Source organism: Anarhichas minor, unplaced genomic scaffold (genome assembly GCF_050575085.1).
Source record: "Anarhichas minor isolate MPS153535 unplaced genomic scaffold, ASM5057508v1 ptg000020l, whole genome shotgun sequence".
Classification (NCBI taxonomy): Eukaryota; Metazoa; Chordata; class Actinopteri; order Perciformes; family Anarhichadidae; genus Anarhichas; species Anarhichas minor.
Window position 1 is genome coordinate 4,312,477 of NW_027466466.1, and position 26,536 is coordinate 4,339,012.

A 26,536-nucleotide genomic window follows, 5' to 3' on the forward strand; every position below is an offset into this window, starting at 1 on the left:
TAGACCACTAAATACACTTTGGTAGTTAAGTAGAATACGTTCAGGTCGGGTGTAGTGAGGTCTTGACGTATAATGCACACAACATACATTTTGTACCATATAGGCCTTCACAGAAATAAAAATAACACTAATTTCCCAAGGGAAAATTATTTATTAATTATGTTAAAATAACATAATTCATTTCTGCTGTCAATTAAGCAAAGTAACTACAAAATATTGCCATCATTCTGTCTGAAAGCCCTAAAATGATAATGCGGTAGCCTTTCCCAACTACAGCTCCCATGAGGCTTTGACTGTGCACCAATGGCTAAGACTCATAGGATATGCCAACCCTGAATGCTAACAAAGTTATTGTTTTATCTTTGTTAAAAGATGAGGTGCTTGTAGATAATCATTTATCATAAACCATGGACAGGAAGCCCACTGTCAAGATTAAGCTGTAGAAATATAATTAATAAAATAATGAAAGATTAATGAGAATATGAATTGGCTTTGAGAGGCTAGTAGAACAGGCTAGCTTAAAAAGGAGATGGGACAGTAGCCACTGCAGTATAGCTAGTAGCTACTAGCTAGTAGCTATAGCTACTAGCTACTAGCTAGTTGTGCACACTAGCTATAGCTACTAGCTGTGTCTCAATTCAGATACTGCCGATGCTAGCCGGCTAGGTCGCTAGCAGCATTATAATTTGCGGTAACAAATCATTGCAGACTGCTGAGTTAACCCAACAAACAGTACGGATGACTTCTATCCGGCAAACAATATGGTAGTACTATCACAGTGCACTGCAATTTGCCATACTTGTCAGTGTGAAGAAAAATATTTAGTGCAAGTACAAGAGCATGTGAACTGAAACACAACACTAGTTTCATGTATGCTGGTGTTTGTTTCATATCATTTTCCAGGTTACAGTAGCCTACTGGTTGCTAACTGAAGGAAACTAAAGCAAAATGTTTGTTCACCTCAATTGACTCTAAAGCTAGTTTATGGTTATTATGATAGACAGTAGATTTAAACCTAGTTTACACAGTGAACTGTCTTGTCTTAAGTTTACTGTGTCAGAGTATCTTGAATTGGAACGTAAGTACACAGACATTGAATGTTTCTGAATGGATTGACAACCATAAGAACGCCGAAGCATCTGTTATATGAAACATCATTCTGGTGTATTTCTTTTTATGTTTTCTCAAAAACATTTTGCCTTTGTTTACATGTGCGTATTGTTTTTATGGGTAGAGTATTGTGTTAATCGACTGCTCTTAATGGGGGATGAAGCAAACTGACCCCCCTTTCTTCTCCCTCCCTCCCCCTCACCACCCCTCTCTTTTCCCAGACTCCTCGGTGGCAGTGCCGGTGTCGTGCGCGGCCTTGTTTCCCATGGACCTCAGGGTGGGAGAGCGGGGGATGCGCCCTGGTTCGGACACAGCGCTTCTCACCCCGCTACACCCGCCTTTACTCCTCACCCCGTTCTCCTCTCAGCCCCGCACCTCTTTCTCCCAACAGCAGCTGCACCAGCATATCCGGGTAAAGGATATAAAACGTAGAGATCAAGTACAATTTGTCTGTCAAAAAAACTTAAGCTAGCTTCTTGAAACAACATTGCACATAATATTTTCTTACAAGGTGACCTTACATTACAAGCATTTGCTTTGTATTTGTTGCTATAATATGAATGTGTTTGTTGGGGGCGGTTAGTTCAATATGGAGCAGAGGAGGCGAGAGCAGGAGCACCACGAGAAACAACAGGAGTTGCAGCAGCTAAAGCACAAAGACAAGAGTCAACAGAGTGAGTCAATTCACGCACGTTCACTCCCACATGTTACTACAAATTTCCGTTCACATTTTAAGTTGTAATTTTACTTTCACTGAGCATTATATAAACCTATTTCCATGGCTTTGAAAGTATTAAAGGCCCAGTTTGCTAATTGTGGCCAGAGTGGAAAGTCCCCGGAAGAGATCATACACAGTGTTACTCCATTTTCAAAGCTGTTTGCTTTGAGACGAGGGCTAAATATAACCTGACAAGTGAAGTGATCTGGTGTTAATTATAGCTTTAGGTCTGGGCGCATAAAGTCACTGGGTCAATATTGACTTGATCACTCGGAGCACCTCCTGTCACCTCCGTGTGTGGACACACACAGAAATATCAGCAAACACACTCCCAAAGAAACCAGTGACCTTCCCCTGCATCACACACGCATGCATCCGTACTCTCAGCCATGCATGGCATTACGTGTATTTGCAGAAACTCTCCACAGTATTAAGTCACTGACTCTGTCCTGCACACTGTGTTGTTGGCATGGTCTTTTCTTGCTCCGCTTTATTACGATGAATTACGATGGTTGGTGAGTCCTTCTTTTGAGTGGTTGCTTGTGTTATTGATTGACAGGTGCAGTGGCCAGTTCCGTGGTGAAACAGAAACTCCAGGAGGTGATTCTCAAGAAGCAGAAACAGGCAGCGCTGGAGAGAACTAACTCCAACACTCTGACTGCAGCTCCTGTAGCATACAGGTGAGACAAAATACACACAGACAGTATGACAATATCAAAACACTAAATATGCACCATGAACACATTGATTATGCCACATGTCTAATAATTCTTTAAATAACCCTTTGATTCCATGACAACTCTAAAATCTGGATTTCACATAAACATCAACCACATGTGGTATGATTATTTCCCCTAATGGTTGTATGTCTTGTTTGTGTGCGTTGTGTTTTACCAGAAAGCTGGGCCCAGACCCCAGTGCGTCCTCTCAGACTCTTGTCTCGTCTCCGTCACAGCCTTCTCCCGATCGTTCAGAGGGGACGCCGCTACGCAGAGCAGGTAAAACATCTGACATCCACCGGCACAGTTTGACTTTAACCAGAGGCAGCGACTGAATCAGCATTAAAAAATTCAAGATAAAACGGATACAGTCCCCTTTCATGTCATGTGTTTTGTCCATGTGGATGGTCAGTTTGCTTATATCAGTCATACTCGCTAACTGTAATACTATCTACTGTTTTTTTTTTTGGTGTAGCACATGTCCATTCACATTCAAGAGATTTAGACATGTCTGATTTGGAAAAGCACATAATATTAAGGATGACTGAATTCCATTTAGCTGCTTCAGCAACACATGCTTTTCCTACTAAGACAAAGTAGTTTACATAGCTTCCTACTGTGGAAAATGGAAATAGGTTGAATCCTTGTTGTCGTACTACAGTAGTAAACCATTCACGTATGATTGCATGAAGTAACATTCCCCATGTTGCCCTGAACTGTTAGCGTCTGAGCCCAATCTGAAGGTGAAACACAAGCTGAAGAAACACCTAAACACCCGCAAGAGCCCGCTCACCCGCAAAGAGAGTGCCCCGGCCACCGTCAGGCACCGAGTACCTGACACACTGGGTAATTAGAATCTCACACACACACAAATAAATGAGTGAGTGGAAACGCATTATTGTTGTTTAATGTGTGATCATTTCAGTGAGTGAAAGCAAAGGTTTTCATTCTTCTGTGATTGAGTTAAGAAATGATTCACTGACATGGTCAAATGTAATGTAAATATGGTCAAGATGCATAGTCTAAACTGACACACTGCTTGTCTCTCACCAGACTCGTCCCCCAGCAGCAGTAGCACTCCAGTCTCCGGCTGCAGTTCTCCTAATGACAGTCTGCCCAATGAGAATGGGCTACTGCCATCTGCAGGCGGCCTCTCGCATGAGGTTAGCAAGGACACACACACACACATATATGTTATGTTTTCAGAATACTGATAAAGTAAAACTAACTAAAACATCAGCTCAAGATTAACTGAAGTATAATAAATAAACATGTTTTGACACAAAATGAGTCCATTTGTATAGACGTTTTGAGAAATGACAGTACCTTTGTGATAGAAAACTGCTTTAGTCATTAAGAAATCCCGATAGAAGTTAAATAGTTAAATAGAAAAATAGAAAACACTAAAGCAAAAGGAAATACCTCCTTTTTGATTTTCAGACTTATATTTTAGAGATGGGGAAAATTTGCATTTTAAACAAGTACGCACACACTTTGATTAAAAAAAAGAAGATGTTGTTTCATGTACATGAGCTGTTCCGAGACGCTGAGTAATGACATCTTTAAAGCAATGACACGAGTATGGGAGCACTGAGTTTGTCAGATGTTAATGCATAATTGATTTAATCACAAACAGTCAACCTCGGTCACACCTGCTGTGGATGTCTGACTCATCATTCTCCGGTGTCAAGACAGCACGCTACCTTGATTAGACACTGGTTATGATTTACATCTGTGACATTTGTTCCGGAAATATTATCATGGGATGCACAACCAGCACTGGTCTTAAATGTTTAATGGGATTTCTCTTATCCAGAATCATGTATTGTATATGAACGTAATTCAATTCAGATTTGAATATAAATGCATTATTAATTGTGTTTGGCATTTCCAGGCCCAGAGGCTGCTGCTAAGAGATGGCACTCTATCTAACTTCACCATCCAGAGTCACTCCACTCTGCCCACCATCACACTGGGACTACCAGCCAACGCCAGGGTAAACACTGAACTGCAACAGATGTCTATCACAACCGTTTAATCTTAATCATTTTTCCTTTTCCTTGAAGCAGGTGAGAGAAGTGTTCTGTTCTGTCTAACGCAGTCATCTGCTCCGTTTAAGACACGTTTTTCTTTCTAAATTCTTTGTACTATCAAGGAATCTCTTTCTATTCATGGAAGCTTCGTTATAAGATAGTTTTTTCTTCCTACATCCAGCTCTGTTATTTGACGTGACAGTGACATAAGAAGAAGGAAGAACTGTAGGCTACCATTTCATCTTGGAGTTCTAGTCTCTGCCTTTGGGTTGCCACGAGGCGTGCTCTGATGCCACTCAGAAACAGAACTTATTTGTTCTCTTCGCTTGTATTGCAAACTGTGACAATGGCATCTCAAAATCTGAGTGGAGGAGGATACATTTAACCGTGTTTTGTCTGACTCAGATATTCAGCCTTATTTATTCGAGCCAGAGTGTCGGGGACCCTCCACGCAATGCATCCTGGTACATGTAGGCTCGCCTCCGCCAGCAGGAGCGATCTCCTTTTGCTGTCAATACAGCACACAATGAAGAATTTATTGCTTCAATTGACTACATTTACACTCATTGGACATCCACATAAAAGGTGGTGAATTTTCCCTTTAATGAGATGTGTTTTATTATTACATTGAGGTTTGTGTATATTTAAATTTAAAGTGGCTCGAAGTTTTTCCAATCACGTCACCTGGACAAATCATTTTGTATCATCGGAAATCCAGCTATGATGCTACGTCAGATAGAATGTTGTCTGTTGCTGTAAATACTGAATGACTGTCTGTGTGCAGGCTGACGGAGAGCAGTCCTCTCTGAGATTAGGCCGGATGCCAGTGGTTACAGCCGGGGGCTCGCCGGTCTTCCTCCCCCTGAGCAGAGAGGACCAGGCTGGGCAGCTGAACCATCATCTGCCTGTCATCATCCTGGAACCCTCTAGACTGGTACACACTCCGCTCCTCACTGGTGAGACACACACGCACTCACATATACCTTAGACATGTACATGCATTTACAAACCCAACACATGTGCACACATGTAGGGCCAAAAGCTCCACAATTTAGGACGATGAAAAAAAATATATATATATCCAAGATGTTACCAAATAGTCACAAAAGGACAAATATAAAGTGTTTTAATTTGACTGTCTGAGATGTTAGAGCACTACCCAGTGGTTACATTTAGAATAACACTGTTTTCTTTCATTGATAAGCAAGTTGCATGTATTCAGTGACACATACGAAAGACAGCATGTTTTATTTGAAATAAACAATATTGTAAAATAAATTAGAAATGATTCAACCAATTTTGACATCGTTGTAGCTATTGTGTGTTTATTTGTGTTTGAGAAATGATGTGTGTGCACACACGTTACTTTGTCTCTGCTCACAGAAACTCATTATTGTTCCGCTCCCTCGTGTCTCCGTCTCTGACCAGTTCCAGGCTTAGAGCCCGTCCAGCTACAGTTTGCCCCCCAGTTAGACCACCTCGCCCCTGGAGGAGCTCATCCTCACAAGCCCCTGAGCAGAGCACGCTCGGAGCCCCTCCCCCAGAGCACGCGGACCCTTCACACACATCTCCTCCAACAGCAGCACAACACGCAACTACTGGAGAGGCTCAAACAGCAAACTCACCTGGGCAAGGTTTGGAGAAGTGCAGTCACACAGTAATACATAGACAGTCTGTATTGTCCCCGAGGGAGATTTGTTTGTTGTGCTAATGGTCACATATCCCCCTTCTTTAAAATCTACTTGAGCATGGGGTACTATGTGGTGGTAACTGATTCAGGGATTTTAGAGTAAAAGGTTTCAGTAAACAGTAGCCTACATCTGCATTTCTGTATGTGCATTTTTCAATCTGCTGTCATGCGAATGAATACGTGTATATTTGTCTACATGGTGTGTTTTTTTGCCAACTTCAATGTGCGTGTATGTGCCTGTATGTGCCTGTGCAGCTGATGTCTAAGTCGAACGAGAAGCCCAGACTGCACCAGATCCCCTCTGAGGACATGGACTCAGAGGACGGTGGCGGGATGTCGCCCACAGAGCTAACCTACCAGAGCGGAGTGAGGGCGGAGTCACTGAGGGAGGCGGAGCCGACGGCATCCAAGAGCCACGAAGAGCAACTTAACCTGCAACATGCACTCATACTCAACCAGGTTGGAAACACACTTCCACGCATGAGATACACACAGAGAGGAAGCAGGTAGATGGAATTAAACCACACCGCTGTTCTTTGTCCAACAGTCCTGTAGGGGGCGGCCTAACACTTGCATGTAAGGCTAGTTGCCGTTGCATGGTTTTGAGGTTTGACAAGTACTCATTCTATCAAGGTGGTTATTTTAGCATGATACGGTTACAGGGTGTATTCACTGTACGTTGAGGGGTCACTCTCAGAAAATGTGTCAGTCACTAGTCAAACCACATAATCAGGAGTCTACGAGTCAGGTTTTAGGGGATTTTAAAGGAAGAGATTAGAGTGAAAAATGACTTCCAGATTCAAAGCAAGTTAAAACTGACAGACCCAGATTGCTCTTGATGGTACAGGTCAGATAGGGGGAGCCAAGTATAACCATCTCAGACTGTATTGACATTATACTGGAGGACGTTCTGTGGCTATCAGCCTTGAACGCAAATCACTTGGAGGGTTTTAGAGGGATGTGCAGCTGCATACCATATGTGTAGCAATGGCACTGAACAAGCACTGATATTCACTGATGTTTTCCGTGGTTTAGAAAAAGACCCTGTGCTGTTTACAGCTCCTGCTCTCCTCTTTTCTCTTCACTCTGTCTTCTTTCATGTTTAAGATATTTATTTAGAATTATGTCGACTATGTTTCATCTCTTTCACTCTCACCCTTCTTGCAGTCGTTGCTATGGGAGCAGCAGAAGCAGCTGCAGCAGCTGCATCGACAAATGGAGACCCTGGCAGTACCCATGTTGCGGGGCAGCGGCGGGGTTGGTAGTGGGCTGGGAGTCCATCGGCCCCTGTCACGTACACAGTCCTCCCCAGCCTCCACCTCTCTCACTCTGCCTGAGAACCCCCTGAACCTGGCCGCACAAGATAGCAGCAGCAAACCACGCTTCACCACTGGTGAGTCAGATATGTTCGTACAGTATTATAATAGGTATGTATGATCATTTTCTTAATGATATTTCAAATTCAGGGTGCCCCCGAGGCTTAGGGGTTAAAACGCTGACCATATTGTATAAAAGAAACATCCCTGGTTTGAAGCCGGCTGGGGAAACATTGTTGCATGTCGTTGACCACCTCTATTCCAAATTTACAGTCATGTCACTAATAATATTGGAACCAAAACGATATTTCATTTAATTCCCAGTATTTAGCACCATGCACTGACCAGCAGAGGTAAATGTCACGCTTACAAGTGAAGGAAGGTCCTACTCATGAACAAACCAAAATGAAGAAGCTCTGCACCTCTTGGCTATCTTAAAACATGAATAGAGAAAAAAGAAGAATTAAAGAAAAACAACAAATTTAATTAAAACATCAATTTAAAAGCTCTAATGTAGTTTAAGTCTAAAACAGTGCAGTTTTACAGGAACAACTGATTTGACTCAACTAATGGATCAATCAAAACACTACTGCCGTTGGGAACATCTGGATTTAAAGACGCAGAGAACTCTGTAGGTGTTAGTCCAAAACCCTTATGAGTGTTGGCACTGTCTGACCTGTGCTCCTCATCGGGAAAAGTTAAAGAAGTAGCACTTACAGACTTAAAGGGACAGTTCACCCCAAAATACAAAGATACGTATTTCCTTCCTGTAGTGCTATTTGTTTCGGTGTCAGTTGCGTTTTGGAGATATCGTCCGTAGAGATGTCTGACTTCTCTCAAATTGAATGGGACTATATGGAACTCTGGTTGTGGTGCTCAAAGCACAGCTTCATGTATGAACTATTTCATCTCAAGCACACACCAAAACAATCTTGATAAATAAGTACAGGTAAGAGGAAAGACATGTAGTTTTGATTTTGGGGTGAACTGTCCCTTTTAATAGTTATTGATGTTCTGTTTTAGAAAGTAATAAAAAATGTAGAAGTGGCAATAAAATCTGAAAACAAGAAGTGTATGCCAAAAATATGTTTAAGTGTAATTATATGGGGAAAAAGCAGTCACCTGATACAACTGGAGTAAATGTTTGGAAAAGTGATCAAAGGTCAGCGTCAACAGTATGAATATACTCTATATTGTATGGGCAAAATGGTGATATCGAATCTGTTTTTTTATTTGCGTGCGTGCATGCAGGCCTGGTGTATGATTCTCAGATGCTGAAGCACCAGTGTACATGTGGAGACAACAGCAGTCACCCAGAGCATGCTGGGAGGATACAGAGCATCTGGTCCAGACTACAGGAGAGAGGCCTGAGGGGACAGTGTGAGGTACGTAAGGCACGGGACACGGTTTTTCATCCTGATCTGACCTACAGAAATTACATTGTATGTGTCTGTCTGAACATAGAGAGGTTGAGTTTACAGGTACATTAGATTCTGTTGGAGCACAGTATCGCTTTCTCTGTTTTTAACATTATTAATCATGACATGCTGTACATTGTCCATGTGATGCCTATATGTATTGTCATGTTCTGTTCGGACAGACTATCCGCGGTCGTAAAGCCACTATGGAGGAGCTGCAGTCGGTCCACACCGAGCGCCATGTGTTGCTCTACGGCACCAACCCGCTCAACAGACTCAAACTGGATAACCGCAAACTGGCCGGTATGCCACGTATTCTCAAATCTGTTGTTTCAAAACACTTTCAATTGATTTAACAGTGAACATGAAAGACATTACTTTGCACAGTAAATATGATCAGGAACATCAATACCAAACAGATGTTCCAGATGTCCAATTCTTCTCAATAACAGAGCTACAGCTACATCATGAACTCAAGATTTACAGTTCTGAGAAAAATACTTTTGTCCTTGAATTACGTTGATTCAGTTAAAAAAAATTACAAACTGGATCTATTACCAAAAATCAAGTCACGCCATTAATACTCTCGGGGTCGAATTCACAAAAGGATTGCGCGGCTTTTGCGGCTGCCAAACTTGAACAAATGATTCTCAAAGCTCCCTTTTAAGGGTGAGATACACCCCTAATGGTGCTGCCTAGCAGATAGCATCTTGGTGCTCCTGTGCAATTTGACACATATTTAAATTAGGTAATGCTAATATGTTTCGCACAAAATCGACCCCCGATCTGCAAAGAGCCTCATTGCAAAAACTCAGCTCAAAAAGGGTCGGATCATGGCTCGTCTTACCGTTAGTCATCTTGCAACAAGAATTATGTTGAAAAGAATAACAAGCTGAAACGTAATTGAATGATGTTTAAAAACATGTTTCTGTTTCCCAAGGTATCCTGTCTCAAAGGATGTTTGTGATGTTACCTTGTGGGGGTGTAGGGGTAAGAGAAAATACACACACACACACACACACCCACAAAAAACAAATTGTATTCTTGATCACACTGTAATTCCAGAAAGCTCTTAATAAAAGCTAAACAATACTGTGCTGATGAAAGATGATATCGTTTCAAAGAAAAAGCAACCAAGGCAGGAAAGAGAAAAAGACAAGAAAGACAGGATATTAAAGAGGAAAAGAGAGTTGGCTTGGCCCAGCGCTAACGTTTGCCTGACAGTCCGTGTCGGACCTTGACAAGTCACAGCTAATCAGAACAACATGTCCATGACCAGGGATAAAAGAAAAGCCTCGGCTTTCATTGTCCGAGCCAGATGGACAGTAATGCCCATTTGTGAATAAACAGAGCACAGAATACAAAAGTAAAGGAAATTTACCAGCATTATGGACGTGGACATTTCTACTCGGCAGTCACAGCTGTATGTCTGGAGAAAGCCTTTATTGTCCCAGAAAGAAAATAGACATAGTCAGGCTTCATAAAACAGATATTATAAGTGTTTCCTCTGCTATTTGTTGTTATCCTATCGTTCATTGGCCTCCGTCCTGTGTCTTTTCAAATTGGCAGGTGGATAATGACACCATCTGGAATGAGTCGCACACTTCAACGGCGTCACGCATGGCGGCGGGCAGCGTTGTCGAGCTGGCCTGCAGAGTGGCCAAAGGAGAGCTGAAGGTGAGAAACTAAACCCGGCAGAAAAAGCCGGACGTCACACCGTCGCCTCCAGATAAGACGCTTGTGTTACCACATTTTGTTGCCTCATCCCCGAGTTTTCATTCCATTTCTGTTGCAGTGTCTTGTTTGAGTCACTCGCCTTGCTTTAAGCACTATCCGCTCGAGGCATTGGAGTGACGAAGAGAATTTAAACTTAAAATACGGATTAATTGTTCCGAAAAATAATTCTGCCGACAATGCAGACAATTATTCAAATAGTTAAAGGATAGTTGTATTATTTATGACTGTCATGATTTAACAAGCATAAGGTGCTAACCCACTTCCTCAAATAGAACCTGTGTTGACTAAATGCAGGTTTATCATGTGAAGGGGAGAAGTTACAGTCTTAATGTTACCCGTGCACACAGAGCCACAGCTTTTCAGGCACTGGGTTGTGAACCAAAAACAACTTTGTGATCTCAGTTACTGTGATCTTCTCGACTTCGTGTCCTCTGCTGGAAGTGTTTTGTTGCTGTCGGTCAGCTGCAAGGATGAGGAAGACGCATCAACCTAGAAATGGCATCCGGCAAAGAAGCATGCGTCACTCTGCCCAAACCACTTCAAAGATGAATGGCTTTCAGAGGATATTTTTTTCTGTCTCATCGTGGCCTAAACGTACTTCCTTTTCCTCCTCACAATGATTTAAAGTCCGGGCTAAACATGAAATTGTTGTTGTTTTTTTATGTAGATAATATAATTGACAAAAGTATTTATAGCTGACACACTTTCACCCCAGAGAAACAAATAAAAACAAGATTGTGTAAAACAAAGCAGGTGGAATATGAAAACCAACAAACACCACCCTGAGGCTCGGTCTATACTGAGCAGTGGTTGTACACAACCATTACACAACAGTACAACTGCTCCACCTCAGAAAAGCTATACATATGGCAAGGAATAAATACTATGATACACATTTACAAGACAACATAGATGAATGGCCTCCACTGTCTTTACATTGCCAGCAGTCACGCGTTTGATCCTTTTGTGCTCATGAAATGTTTGACTTAAAGCTTTGAGAAGTTGACTCTAATTCTAAATCTACAAATAGAAGCAGCTCTGATAAACCAACTTTACATGAACCAGGAAACATTCGTGCTCTTCTTTGTGTGAGAAACCCGTCGATACATTTCTAAATGACAGGTTTTGAACTGTGTGTTTGTGAAGAGGTGTCTTCACTTATGTGTGCCAAACTTGTTACATTGCTGTACATCATACACATGTGTAACTATGAAATGGTTCCTTTTAAAGCTCTTCATATGCAGTGAAACACTTAATTAATAGCGTTGTCTTCTTCTGCACAGAACGGCTTTGCTGTGGTCAGGCCGCCAGGGCATCACGCAGACCCCTCTAATCCAATGTAAGTGTGTGTGTGTGTGTGTGTGTGTGTGTGTGTGTGTGTGTGTGTGTGTGTGTGTGTGTGTGTGTGTGTGTCACTCAGTCAGTCCAGAGTGAGTTTCCCTGTTCTTGCTGCACTGTCAGCAGCCTCTCTGTGGAGGATATTTATGAAGTGATAGAGAGACGACAAAGGGACAAAATAAGGAAGATTAATAGTTTTATTTCCGTGTACGACACTCGGACCGCTCAACATCTTCTCATTTATCCCGAGTACAGCTACTGTTCAGACACAGACCCTTTTCAATATTCCCATGACTTTACATCACTCGTGTTGCAATTCAGCAAAAATAAATAAGAGCTACGAGCTAAAAGAGACATTCAGCATTTCTCTTTGTCAGTTAAAGTCCTAACTTTCTTGTCTTTAAATGTCTGTTTTATCCTCACTTTCTCTGTCTATCAGGGGTTTCTGCTACTTCAATTCTGTGGCCATAGCCGCCAAGAAGCTCCAGCACAGGCTCAGCGTCGGCAAGATCCTGATTGTTGACTGGGTAAGACGGCTCGTTAGCTCACGCTGTCGTTTTCACTGTTGTTTTATATTGATGAAAACCCACGTGATACTCACAAGTCAGTACATACGAGTATCACATATGAGTATACTCGATGGTGAATTTATCTCTCTGTGGCGTTGCAATGTTTAATATAATCATGTCTTCCCTCATCCTGTCGCTAGGATGTTCACCATGGCAACGGCACCCAGGAAGTGTTCTACAGCGACCCCAGCGTTCTCTACATCTCACTTCATCGCTACGACGATGGAAACTTCTTCCCTGGCAGTGGGTCGCCAGCTGAGGTGGGTGATGTCCAGTCCACGTTGTAGTCGACTGTGTATACATGGTATTAACAGGCTGACGTGTGACATTTACACTTAATTAAAATGCAACACGTGTATTTTGGGGTTTAGGTTGGTTCTGGAGCAGGCGAGGGCTTCAACGTGAATGTGGCGTGGACGGGAGGACTGGACCCCCCCATGGGGGATGCGGAGTACCTCTCTGCATTCAGGTAGCGTCAACTACCGCTCTGTTTAAACACTGCAACACCAGTTTACGAGAGAAGAAGAGAGACACAGATAGGTGACAAATTAAAGGAAGAAACTACATTGAGTGTCTGAGCCTCCAGAACAGCTTTAATGCTCCCTGGCATGCAGGGATGAACCCCATCCCACGCTGCTCCAAAGTCTTGTTTGGTCGGGTTGAGATCTGGTTCCTGCGGAGGATAGAGCATGTGATTCACATCATTGTCATACATGCTTTGACACTTCTTGTCTGTTATGGAAGTATATGCACTTGTTATGTCTCTCCACTCACATGTTTTTCTCTTTAATTTGTAACGTCATGTTGTGTTGCTTCCCATAGAATTGTAGAGGAACTTTCTACTGACTGTTGTACACGTCTGGTCGTCCGATTTAGCACAAAACGTGTCTTTTTACATAAATGGTGTCCTGTAAATTATTTATATTGTTCCTGCAGCTCTTCTTATATGGGATGGATAAAAAAAAAATTCAAACTGGAGAGAAAGTGAGCTAAAATAGATCTTTATTCTGTTTCAGCATGCTCTAAAAGTTAGCCTGGTACAAATTGAATGCTGATAGTTTATCTTTGTGTCTTGGCTGTGAAATCTAGAAGATAAGGCATACAGAAAGAAAGTCTAAGTTAGTTCACAGTCTCAATAGTTTTGCCACCAGCTACAGTTTTCATTGATCAGGATCAGGATGTTAAGTTGAGTTACAAGACAATTTCTCTTATTTCCTTTACACTGAGCCACAACAAACACACTTAAACTGATCAGAGGCTCCGCCTCACATTGCCTCTGACGTACTTCTTGCGTAATTAATAATCTTTCTCATTTGGAGAGCATGTGTCTGGCGCTCCCTGTTTCCAATAGCTTTACAGTAAAACGGTCTCCGGGTCTTGAGTTTGACAGAATGCGGATTGTTACTTCCTGCTCGTGGGTTAGATAATTGTCATCAGGGGGTTGTTTGGCACCAATAAAGTTTCAGCAGTGTGGGCCTTTTGGTCGTCTGGCGCATCGAACCACAAGGAAACTGTGGCAACCGCATGGTTACTGGAAAAGTCGCAGACATTTTTTTTTGGGGGGGGGGGGGGGTGTGCAGTTGCACACAAGCACGATAACATAATAGAATAAAACATGCACTCGCACACAGCGGCCTTGAGAGGCAAGTGAAAAATCAATAAATTCTATTTCCAAGTCTGATCTTTCTGATGTCGCTCCTGTGTTTATGATTTAAGAAACGGATGAAAAAAAGTCAAAGATCTTAGAGAGTCCAAAACCTTTTCTTTTTCAGTGTTAATAGTTGTAGAACAACAACACACACTTGGCACCTGGCTTTTCCACTTGTTACACACATGACATTTGCTTTTTTAAGAAAATAAAGAATATCCTGGCTAACCACTTTTTCAACTGTTCTTAACACAGGAGGGGAAACTATTTAGCTCAGACTTAGAAAATGACTTCCTGTCATTACCGTCAACCTCCATTAATACACAACATCACTTAACCAATGTGAGATCTATTTAAATAATGGACTGTCCTTCCTTCTTCTGTTCTTCAGCACTCAACACTGATTCCCTGCAAGCTCCAGCTGCCTCTTTTGTACCCTGACCTCTGACCTTTCTGTGGAGCAGAGCAACAGATTTTCCTATGAGAATATCTCCTTTCCTACCATGATCAAATTCATTTTTTTTGTCAAATTTTAAAATAGAAAATGTTTTGAAAACTATTTTATGACAAAGTTGAGTTGAACCAGTCTACAAAGTACTCAGATCTGGTGAAAGTTGAGCGGGACGTGCCTCCCAAGTTCAATGGCAATGACAAAACTTTCATAATGCCAATCATATGGGCTGGTGTTCAGATCTGGACCTAATAGAAGTTCTGAGCTATTCTCTGTTTGGTTTAATCTGCCTGGAGCCTCCGATGGTGACGGTTCACCACATCAAAACTTTCCAGATCAATGTCTGCTTTGTTATAGAAAATAATCCTCATTGTAATATCTGATGTGAGAGAGTTGAGGTTACAGATTCCAGGTGAAACTTGAGCTGAATGTATTAATAAAAACAGAATCTGTGCCTTTGATATGGTCGAGAGAGGAAGAACTAGACATAAGTTTGTGTTTCTGGGTAATTTTTCCCCTTTGTTAGGTAGTATAGACTGAAACATATGACAGGAAATGTGGCAAGAGAGAGAGGGGATGACATGCAACCATAGACTGTATAGAAGAAGTGGAGGTAGTCACAGTGATGTCACAGAGGCACCCGACAGTCCATTTTGAAGCCTCAAGTCCGGTGTTTTTCGCCGTCACTATCTTGGATTACGGCCGTTTTTGCAACCAATGAACTGAAGTGACCATATTCGGACTGCGTAGGAGTGACGTAGAGACGCCGTATACGGCTCTATTAGCGGCAGTGACCTGTCAATCACAGACAGCCTGCCCTAAAGTCTCGCTTTATTGTCTATTTTACCTGCATGCAACAAAGGTGGACTTTAACGGAGGACGTTGTGATCACATGGTCAGAGTTTGGCCACCAGGACGCCAGATAACGAGTGCAGTTTAATTGTATAGTCCAATATCGCATAAAATGTCTCAATGAGCTGTCAATTAATTATCATGTTAATAGCAAAAATGTGCAGAACCGCACTGCATTTGCTGAGAAATAATAGCTGATCGTGTTTTAGCTGATTTGAAAGGAAATTTCTTGTGGGAATTATGAATGATTTTTACGATTAGCCTGCGGGTGCACATGATCTCTTTTTAGGCTCTAATGGGGAGGCACTTTGCTTTCACAACTCGTAAAGAGGATTTTTCCTTTCATGGAGTCCGAATCTAAAAGGCCCCCACCTCCCACCCACTGCTTACACAGCATGCACCCGCTTTGTAATTAATAAAGTTGGCAAATGCTGAATGGTCTGGTGAAAAAAAAAAAGCCATTTAATGGAATACATTTTATGGGTAAAGTTTGTGAGTGCTTAACTTCAGAGAAGGAGCTTTGCTGCATTTTCACCTTATCCTTCACCCCCCCCCCCTTCTTTTCCATCCCCCGACCCTCACCGTCACCCTCCACACACACACACATTCTCCCTCTTCCTCTCCTCCCTTGATTGATCTTTAATAAGCGTCCCCGCCCTCCCTCTTTCCCTCCATCTTTCCATTAGTTTGTCTGTAGTTTCTCTCTCCGGGGGGAGTGCGGCAGCTTTAATGGGTCTACAGGGGAGGCGGGTTTGGGTTTTGCGGTTAGGCGTGTGTGTTTTTTGTGGGGACGTTTGTGCACGCTCTGCTACACAGCCACGTTACTATGATAAAGCTTTTATGGATTGAAATTATTCAGCGACTCAAAACTTCACTACACCACCAGCAGGATGACACGGGAAGATCATTTTTTGCTGCGGGGGTTTGCGTACGTGTGTGTGAAACTTCCTCCTCACGTGCGTCTTTGTGTCGTGTATTTGCGTGTGTGTGCTGGAATGTGTTTGTGCGTTTTATCTCTGCGTGTCCTCATTTTTGTCTATGAGCTCATGCTGTCCATCTGCATGCAGTCATGACAGCAGTATGTGTTTGGATGTGTGCGTGTGCGCTCGGATATATATATATATACGTGTGTGCCTGTTTGTGTGCGTGTGTGTGTGAGAGAGAGAGCGAGAGGAGGGGAGGGGAGGGAGGTCTCCTAAGTCCCTAGGCAGAATAATGAAGGTAAATGGATCCCAGATGGACTGTTTTTCCTCTTTTCCTCTGTGTTGTCAATGACGTGAGGAGAGTGACAAGCCTCTAATGGGAAACAGACTCACACTCCGGCTTTGAACTCGGCCGACAGCATCGTGCGGCAGAGTTGAGCCTCCCTCCGCCTCGGGACAGCACCGCTCTCTCTTCCTAACAACAATAGCATTAAGGAAACCTTCATCTGCTTGAAGTGCACAAACAACACTGAGCAGCTACAGCATAAGAGCTGACAAAACAATTTGACTTCGTCAAGCAGACTTGTATTACTCAAAGCTGCTCGTCCAGCGCAGAAACAATAGTCCTTTGTCAGCTCTGTTTGAGCTGCAGAGTCTGGAATCAGCCTTGGTTACACTTGTCATGTTAATGACTTTTTTTTTAGATGTGATCATGTACATCTGTCATCTCCAGGAGACTGCCCAGTTTGGAAATGCACGGTTTGATTTGGAGACGGCTACATTTTGCTGAATATTTGTGGCAGCCTTTATGAGCAAACTGATGAAATAAATGCAAATGAACGTCTGTCTATCAGTGAGCTATTAACCCGTGAATCAGCTGAGATGTGGGCTACAGCCGGCTGTTCAACTGCAAAATCATGCACCATGTGTTGACGTGCAGATTTGACTCTTTTGATGCGTGTACTTCCACTTTCCTCTTGTTATTTTCTCTCCTCTACAACACAGATACATTTTGCTTTGCCCACACAGATACAACTTTGCTGTTTTAACACCTTCTGAGTGATTAAATGTCAACTCCTCTGAGTGATCTCTCAGCAGCGATGTCACTGCTGTGGTATTCTTTAATTGCTTTATATGCGACTCGAAAGAAAAAGCCTCTCATTTCCTTCCTCTATTCTTTAAGTTGAACTATATAGTAAAGGCTTGTGTATGTGCCTATCGGAGAGAAAAACTAAAATACAGGTTGTGAGATTTGGTCTGTTTAATGTGTTGCATAACGTGGTGCATGTTAGAGCCAGGAGATCGCACAAACCTGCTGTAGAACAGATGTTACATGGCAAGACATGGCAGACTTTTCATTTGCAGGCATAGTGGTAAAAGGGAAAAAGTAAAAGTAATAAATGACTTGCATCAACCTCTGCTGCCAACCAGTAGGAACTGCAACAACACAGACAACTTCCCAGTGCCATGGATTTTCAGTGACCTGTGTGTTCGTGTCCCTACAGGTCTGTGGTGATGCCCATCGCCCAGGAGTTCTCTCCGGACTTCGTACTGGTGTCGGCCGGGTTTGACGCTGCCGAGGGCAACCCCGCTCCTCTGGGAGGGTACAAGGTCTCCGCCAAATGTAAGCACGGTGCTCCACCGCGGACTGCACAGTCTGTCCTCCAGTCTCTCCCTCAGGGTCTCCTTTCAACCAGTGTATGCCAATAAGAACTCTACTTTATGATCCTGTGGGTATTTAGAGATATTAATAGATTATTACAGCTCCTGTCATGCATGGACCAAAGAGAAGGAGTTGTGCCTTCTACCGTACCTCGCTGCATCACCATAATTATAGTAAATTACTAGTTGGTATGTTGCTGCGGGAGAATCCACAAGGTAAAAATATACATTTGTTGTTTTGATTGGAAAGTATAGCAAAGCTCATCTTGGTAAGACTTACAGAAAAGTGGTCCCGTAGCTTTTACTCTGATTGGCTTTTGCATGGTTCATACTTTGTGTTCACATTTGTGTGTGTAATGTAATGTAATGTGTGTGTGTTGCGTGTGTTTGTCGACCACAGGTTTCAGCCACCTGACCCGCCAGCTGATGTCTCTAGCAGGGGGTCGTCTGGTTTTGTCCCTCGAGGGAGGTCACGACCTCACTGCTATCTGCGACGCATCTGAAGCCTGTGTCAGTGCACTCCTGGACATACAGGTGAGGCATAATGGGTAATGGAGTTCTTTGAATAAATTGAATTGAATTGAAATTGAATAAAAGTATTTGTTGTTGCTTTGCTGTGGGTATAAAGTTGGTCCTGATTACAATGTAATGCTGAGCACCTTTTACCAGATCTCTTCAGTCACTTCTTAACCAAACATTTTTACGCTAGAACGATGTTGATTGTCTTTATGGCTGCTTCTCTGTCCTGTAGGACCCACTGCCAGAAGAAGTCCTCCTCCAGAAGCCCAACGCTAATGCTGTCCGCTCCCTGCAGGCCGTCATACAGATACAAAGTGAGCAGCGCTCATATTTGATTCAACTATTGTTTTTTAGTGAACATTTTTACCTTTAGTTAATCCTGTAAGTGTCCCCTGAGTATCATGTTCCTTCTCTTCCTCCCCGGGCTCCTCCTGCTTCCTAATGTAATCAACACGTGGCCCCGGGACATGGTACCGAAATCAGAACAGGATCAATTTACTCGATGCATGAAGAGTGCAGTGGCAGTTTAGAGCATGTGCCCGTTTTGCAGCATCGGTTGTGGTCGTACCCGTTTGGAACACATGCCCGCTAGGAGCAGGCCGATTGCTTGTTGCGTTCTAGAGAACCGCTCATCGCTCGTTGACTCCAGGGAAGTGAAGACGAGTTGTGTTGTAACGTCAGTGTATCCAGCATGCAGCAGCTAAAGTAAATTGCAGTCAATGAGCTGTAATAGCCAGCTGAGGATGACATGCTTGACTAAGTCAACTGTTTCGGAGAGCACTTTTGTTTGTTCATTATTGTCCAAAATGCACCGCACTCCATGGGATCCCCAGCACTATACCCGCCAAGTGAGAAGTAGATCGGAGGAGCGGTTCTCGAGATATGCAAATGACATACCCACATACATAAATCTTGTTTTAAATTTATTTTTATTGAACCGTCATTATACCACGATATTCCCATTGGGATTTAAAACTTCTATTTCGAAGCCAAGATGGCAGCATAAACGTTTCACATAAAAGCACAAACAACAGACTTAAAACGAAACAGCAAAAAGTTTAAACGAACATAAGAAATGTCACATAAAAGAAACGAGCAACAGACTTAAAAGGAACAGCAAATTAAATCAAACGCAGTGTTGCTCAGTAACTGGTTAAATAGTCCTTAATCCTGTTTTTTAAAGTAGTCCATGCTTATAAAATATTGTAGTTTAAAGTGGCTCTGTAGCTCCCGCCAAGATGAGACGAGATTCCTCGCGCTATAGTGTCGAGAACACCAGTAACCGGTATGTATGCATGTGGGTGTTGCAGGTCAGTACTGGCAGAGTGTGAAGGCTCACAGCGGATCAGTGGGTCTGTCCTGTCTGGCTGCGCAGAGAAGAGAATGTGAGGAAACCGACGCTGTCAACGCTCTGGCCTCGCTCTCCGTGGGAGTCCTTTCCAACAAGAGGTGAAGCACGCACACACACACACACACACACATACAAAATCACCCTTCATATTTCCCCCCACAAGCTCTCAGCTCATGTCTGTCCCCCCCCCCCCCCACTCCTCCTCCAGCCTCCCTGATGAGCCGATGGAGCATGACAGCAACTCCATGTAGAAGAATCCGACCAATCGCCTCACAGAACTCCCTTTCAGGATTTGGACCCCACTCGTAGCCTCGGATCTTCTGCATTGTCACACGACCATAACGGAGGGGGCGTGTTTGTAATTCCACTGAGCCCCACCCATCTGCCTTATCCACACTCATGCACATCCACTAACACACAATGCTGAGCCTCAGACCTGCAGTATGAGCACGTCAATGCTGGTTACCACTCAGCTGAAGCCGGCAGAAATACCTGCAGCTGGGAAACCTTCCGAAACCTCACCAAAGAGCAATACTAGATGACTTTTAATACCTTTCATGTCTCCTGACTGACGTTGGATTTTTGTGTGTGTCCAGAGGTCCAGCGGCACAGCTCTGTGACCACAAACTGTGTAGGAGCAGACAGAATTCAGTCCAGCTCTGATTTGTCTTGAAGCACTATGTACCAGCAGCCGTTTTTGTTGCCTTAACTTTAGTCTTAACGTAAGGACCAGCAGGTTTCACAATGATGACGCTTTACATCATGAATTCCTCACTCGTTCTGCCACTTTGCAGAGTGAACCTACAACATCAGGTGACGGCGTGTATGCATAGAAGAAGTGGCCACATCATACAGAAAGAATACGGAAAATAAGACACAGAGATTGTCTGCTTTAATAATGTCATTACATGCAGTTTAACCACTAAAAGAAGACAACAAAAGAACTCGAGAGAAAAATGAAGACACAAAAAGGACAACTGTGGTTTTGTAGAAACAAAGAAAAAGGCCTTGTTGTTTTATTGCACTGTTCATTCCATAATGTGAACCATAAGAAATTCCAAAGCTCTGGGATATAAAAACAGAAAAACAACAACTCCTCTCTGTAGGTTATTTAATAGTTGTTGTTTTTGATTTGGATGAAATTGTGTCTGCTATATTTTTCCCTGCTCTTCATCTGAGATGTCTCATGAAGTCTCATTCTAAGGACACGCATTGGCCGAAATACTGTAGAGTTGCATTTCCTATGAAGTTTATCCAAAAAGTAGGCAAGATTTTATGAGCAGGAATATTATTTCACTGCTGTTTTAGTGTCTTAGATGCACACACACACACACACACACACACCTACACACACATGTACAAAGCAATGATGAACTGTCGATGTACCATTAGTATTAAATACTGTATATTATTGTTTATATTTGAGACTAAAGGAGCGTTCATTCCACTGTGGCACCACTGAGGACCATTGTATTGTTCTAGTAGCAATAATGTTAATGCACTTAATGGACATCACCCAAAGAAAAACTGCCTTAAGACAGCCTGCACTTGGCTATGGGACGGTGTGGAAGCAACACAAGGGACTGGTGTGGAGACTGCCCTCACAGTGACTCTACTTTTAAAAGACAACGTTTGAACCTGTGAATTTAGATGAACATCATATATGCAGATGTTTGTGTGCTGTTTATTTTGAGGATGAGCCTGGTTTGAATGTTTTCTTCAACCAGTTTTTGGTGTTCCAGGCTTTATCACAGTCTAATTAAGGAAACTAATGCATTGTGTTTTGTTTGGAGGGGAATTTCTTTTTCCACACGAGACTCGTCTTTGCAACTGTGCTTACTAGCAGCTCTTCCTGTCGTGCTGCAATCAACCTCGACAAGGCGGCGCTAAACATGCTGGTCCCCCGTCATGTACGCTGACGTTTGAAGTAGAGGTCACGTTGAAGCATCTTCTCACTGCCCTGCTATCGGGGCACGTTAAAGGGCTTTGCATTCCAAAAAGTGAAAACTAAATATTATAGTTTGGAGGTTTCTGTTGAAATCCATTTTTCATGCATACTAGGTTTGACCAGTTCAAAGGCTTTTGATGACCAATACTCGTGTTTTTAAATCAGACATGCAGATTGCTGAGTCTTAGGAACAAAATTTGACAAACTTGTGGCCAAAAATAACTTCTAAAACTGCATCTAAACACTAAAACTCTACTATGAAACTGAGACCAATGACATTCATGTTTGACCACTTACACGGCTTTGTCTTAAAAAGCGTTGCCTTAGAGCTTTACATCCATGAGGGAATTTGAAAGAGCTCAATCTGATTTTTTTCTTCTTTGCTTTAGTTGGACCCTGGGCATCGTCTGCCCAACAGAAGGCCTTGTATATTCAGCAAAATGACAGTAGTGCTAAAAGTTAAGATTTTGCCTTTGCAGAAGTCCCGCTGCTGTTGCACTACTGCCTCATTCCAGTAGGAATTATTAGGAAAATGTTGGACTATAGCGTTCTGTAATGGGTGTAACTGAAAGCGTGTCATTCTTTTGGTGTTTTGTAAATAGTTTTCCGAACGGCAAGTGACGGCATTGAAACAACATGCTGTGTCTCTCTTATCCAGCGTGCCCAGCAGGTGCACGTGGCGTCTATGACGTCAATGGTGTCTAATGTGTGTGAGAGTGAGAGAGCGTTGGCGACTGCATTTGCGCTAGTGCATGTGTAAAATGTGTTTTGTGCATGCATTTGCAAATGTTAGTCTGTGTGTGTGTGTGTGTGTGTTGGTCTGTCAAATACTGTAAATGACCTCCTGTATTATATTCCCAGTGGCTGTTCTTTCGTCTTATGGAGAGGCCAGTATTGCCTCAACTCTTAATTGCCTTTATTACTGATGTCATATGTACCTTCTTCTTAAAGAAAGACACTGTAAATAGAAACTCCTTGACCAAAGTACACATGTCACACATGTGCCTTGATGCATTCAGCAGTAGTATCTGTATTGGTAACTCTTAACTAACTGGACTTACAGTAACTATGTAGTATCTATAAACGTGACATTGAAATCTTTTGTTTCATGCTATTCTTTATCATTTACCTGTATGTTTTATTTTCCTTCACATTTCCTACCACGTGTATGTATAGAAAGATTGTCTATTTTGTACTTTTATCTTTGTCTTTTCTTCTTGATTAAAACCATAATTTCCAGTATAAATCTATTTTTGCCTCTTTGTCCAAACATCACCGTATAAACATGAATGACACTTGATGACACTAGATTTATTTCAAATTGCAACACAACAAAGGTTGGGTTTAGGCAACAAAACAAAGGTTAGGTCCAGACAACAAAACAAAGGTTAGGTTTAGGCAACAAAACAAAGGTTAGGTTTAGGCAACAAAACAAAGGTTAGGTTTAGGCAACAAAACAAAGGTTAGGTCCTGGCAACAAAACAAAGGTTAGGTTTAGGCAACAAAACAAAGGTTAGGTTTAGGCAACAAAACAAAGGTTAGGTCCTGGCAACAAAACAAAGGTTAGGTTTAGGCAACAAAACAAAGGTTAGGTCCTGGCAGCAAAACAAAGGTTAGGTTTAGGCAACAAAACAAAGGTTAGGTTTAGGCAACAAAACAAAGGTTAGGTTTAGGCAACAAAACAAAGGTTAGGTCCAGGCAACAAAACAAAGGTTAAGTTTAGGCAACAAAACAAAGGTTAGGTTTAGGCAACAAAACAAAGGTTAGGTTTAGGCAACAAAACAAAGGTTAGGTTTAGGCAACAAAACAAAGGTTAGGTCCTGGCAACAAAACAAAGGTTAGGTTTAGGCAACAAAACAAAGGTTATGTCTAGGCAACAACACAAAGGTTAGGTTTAGGCAACAAAACAAAGGTTAGGTTTAGGCAACAAAACAAAGGTTAGGTTTAGGCAACAAAACAAAGGTTAGGTCCTGGCAACAAAACAAAGGTTAGGTTTAGGCAACAAAACAAAGGTTAGGTTTAGGCAACAAAACAAAGGTTAGGTTTAGGCAACAAAACAAAGGTTAGGTCCAGGCAACAAAACAAAGGTTAGGTTTAGGCAACAAAACAAAGGTTAGGTCCAGGCAACAAAACAAAGGTTAGGTTTAGGCAACAAAACAAAGGTTAGGTCCAGGCATCAAAACAAAGGTTAGGTCTAGGCAATAAAACCACATTGTTAGGTTTCGGAAAAACGTCAGAAACGTAACTTCCCAATAACTCAACAACCTGAACAAAGGTTTCGAACACTGTTGTGGTTGAAAGTCCTGTGTTCCTTTGGGACTGGGGGTACTCGGCTTGTGGTACATTTGAAAAACTGTCTTTCCAGAAATCATGACCCGGTTACTCAAGATAATCCACATACCTTTGCTAAGCTGAGTGCCGTCTAGTTCCATTATATTGGAGAGAAGGCTGCAGCTCTACTGCCGATATCTCCAACACCAGGCAACCGACACAAATATAATCCCGATTGATACAGGTAAGAGGAAAATATGTATTTTTGATTTGGGGGTAAACCATTTAGGCGTCAATTTAGGCTTCAGCCCAGAAATATCTCCCATTTTAATGCCACATTCATGCATATTGTAGTTACTGTAATTACTAGTTTCTGACATTTAAATTGTGGGTTATTAACAAAACATCCTGAGGTTAAAAGTAGCCCCTGACTGGCTGAGTTAGGAGAAACTCCTAAAAAATAAAGCCTGAAAAGCAAACGAATACTGATTCTTTACCTCAGCCATCATTCATTCAACCCAAATGTTGTGCTCTATTGTAAATGCACAATGTTTTTTAAGCCGCAACAGCACCAATGCAGGGGTCAGACAACCATCTTGTTCACACATTTCTTTATGTTTTTGTTTTGAGTGAATGGCTATGGCTTCAGGAGAAACTTCTTCAGTCATTTATATATATCTTATATATATATATCTATATAGATATATATATATATCTATATAGATATATATATTTTACATTTAATTTCTTTGTGACTATAAATATTTGGGTACTTTTCAATCAGTCACAAATCATGTGAATGCTTTGATGTCATAAACACATTTCTCATCCATACCACGAAACGTACCAAAACAATATTATCTTAATCTAAGTATTCAACTAGGATAGTTTGATATGTGATATTTATTAGTTAGTTTATTAGTTAAGGCTTTTTTGTTTTACCCTTTTCACTTGTCGGCCCTTAATCAGTGGCATTGATCCCAGCTGGGCAATGTCTAAGTGAGCAGTCAGCTGCTGGAAACATGAGTGGATCCACAGAGCAAGAAAACCTCTCAGGTCTGTGAACTGAAACTTTCTCAATGAGCAGAAGTCAGAATGAATGGTCTGCTGGCAAAGAGGCAGAAAGAAAACCTCGAACGCGCTGTAACAATATGTGTACATATCGGGCAAGGAACTGTTTCATTGAAACTTTGAGCTACACAACAACAGTTCAGCACAGAATATTATTATTGTTATACTTCCCTATACAACAGCAGTGATGCGAAACCTGATACAAAACGTGGCATGGTTACCAGTGACTTTTTGAACGGAGTTTAATAAGATTACATTTTTTTTAAATAAGCCTCATCATGGTCCACCCACACAGGTGTTTCTACTTCTTGTGCTTGTGTGACCTCTCCTCAGGACTGTGTAACTGTTTGACATCTACCTCACTCTCCTGTTAACTGTGTTGCACCTGTTATTTTGGGACAATCCACACCTTTTTACCTTTTTATCAATTTCAATCAATTTCCATCACAACTCCGCTCAACTTCAGCCTAAGGATAAGGCTAATCAGATTGACTGGAAACCTCTGGGTGTGAGCAGAGCCTTCAACTAGTTGCGTTTTGCATGATTTTGCCTAATTTACAGAAAATACTACATTTAATGGCGAAGCAGTTTTCAAAGCACGCTGTAGTGTTTTCGAGGAAGACGAGAGCCCCAGTAAAGATTTATGTTAAGTTACAGCTAGGCACTGAGAGTAATAGTAAAATAAATCATGTTGAAATATGCCTCAGCTTAAGAACCTTCGACCCAATTACTGGTGCTAATTTGTGTAACAGTCTCGCAGTGTTGATTAAAAAATACCAGCAGACAAACAAACTGAAGAGAGTTTTGTTCTCCCCATGTATGAGGTCTCATAACTGTGTGACTATCCATTGATTCATCGTAATTTGCATTTCCTTTTCATCATTTACCAACACCGATCAAAGCCGTTATCCCCATACTGTAACACTGTCCTTGTGGGTTAACATTGTGTGAAAGCTTTTAATGACCTAACTCTTGCTAAAGCATCAGGATATGCAACCGTAAACCTGCAGGTCACTGTAGCGTAACTGCAAAGATCAAGCCACAACTCAGAATTTGGGCCCAAAACAGGCTATAAATATTCCCAGGGCCCTTAATTGCACATTAACGTGTTCTTTTTGGAGGAATTAAGTGTTCCTGACTGACCAGGCAAAGGCACACAGACCTCATTAAAACAAAACAAAAAAGGCCGGGG

General features: G+C 42.1%; 1 protein-coding gene across 3 annotated transcripts in view; it reads left to right on the plus strand.

The window, feature by feature from the left end:
* hdac7a (histone deacetylase 7a) overlaps nucleotides 1-23,248 on the plus strand; it is a 46,050-nt gene extending 22,802 nt beyond the window's left edge. For all 3 annotated transcript variants that reach the window (XM_076095488.1, XM_076095489.1, XM_076095490.1), the window contains 24 exons: nucleotides 1,332-1,522; nucleotides 1,694-1,784; nucleotides 2,388-2,508; nucleotides 2,726-2,826; nucleotides 3,271-3,393; nucleotides 3,601-3,710; nucleotides 4,442-4,543; nucleotides 5,365-5,536; nucleotides 6,009-6,214; nucleotides 6,526-6,729; nucleotides 7,438-7,663; nucleotides 8,838-8,971; nucleotides 9,187-9,307; nucleotides 9,945-9,994; nucleotides 10,574-10,681; nucleotides 12,025-12,080; nucleotides 12,519-12,606; nucleotides 12,789-12,908; nucleotides 13,020-13,117; nucleotides 18,028-18,146; nucleotides 18,585-18,718; nucleotides 18,936-19,017; nucleotides 20,014-20,152; nucleotides 20,263-23,248. In XM_076095488.1, the coding sequence (XP_075951603.1) occupies nucleotides 1,376-1,522; nucleotides 1,694-1,784; nucleotides 2,388-2,508; nucleotides 2,726-2,826; nucleotides 3,271-3,393; nucleotides 3,601-3,710; nucleotides 4,442-4,543; nucleotides 5,365-5,536; nucleotides 6,009-6,214; nucleotides 6,526-6,729; nucleotides 7,438-7,663; nucleotides 8,838-8,971; nucleotides 9,187-9,307; nucleotides 9,945-9,994; nucleotides 10,574-10,681; nucleotides 12,025-12,080; nucleotides 12,519-12,606; nucleotides 12,789-12,908; nucleotides 13,020-13,117; nucleotides 18,028-18,146; nucleotides 18,585-18,718; nucleotides 18,936-19,017; nucleotides 20,014-20,152; nucleotides 20,263-20,305 (2,895 nt within the window). In that variant the 5' untranslated portion in view covers nucleotides 1,332-1,375 and the 3' untranslated portion in view covers nucleotides 20,306-23,248. The remainder of the gene's footprint in view (nucleotides 1-1,331; nucleotides 1,523-1,693; nucleotides 1,785-2,387; nucleotides 2,509-2,725; nucleotides 2,827-3,270; nucleotides 3,394-3,600; nucleotides 3,711-4,441; nucleotides 4,544-5,364; nucleotides 5,537-6,008; nucleotides 6,215-6,525; nucleotides 6,730-7,437; nucleotides 7,664-8,837; nucleotides 8,972-9,186; nucleotides 9,308-9,944; nucleotides 9,995-10,573; nucleotides 10,682-12,024; nucleotides 12,081-12,518; nucleotides 12,607-12,788; nucleotides 12,909-13,019; nucleotides 13,118-18,027; nucleotides 18,147-18,584; nucleotides 18,719-18,935; nucleotides 19,018-20,013; nucleotides 20,153-20,262) is intronic.
* Nucleotides 23,249-26,536: the final 3,288 nt, after the last annotated feature.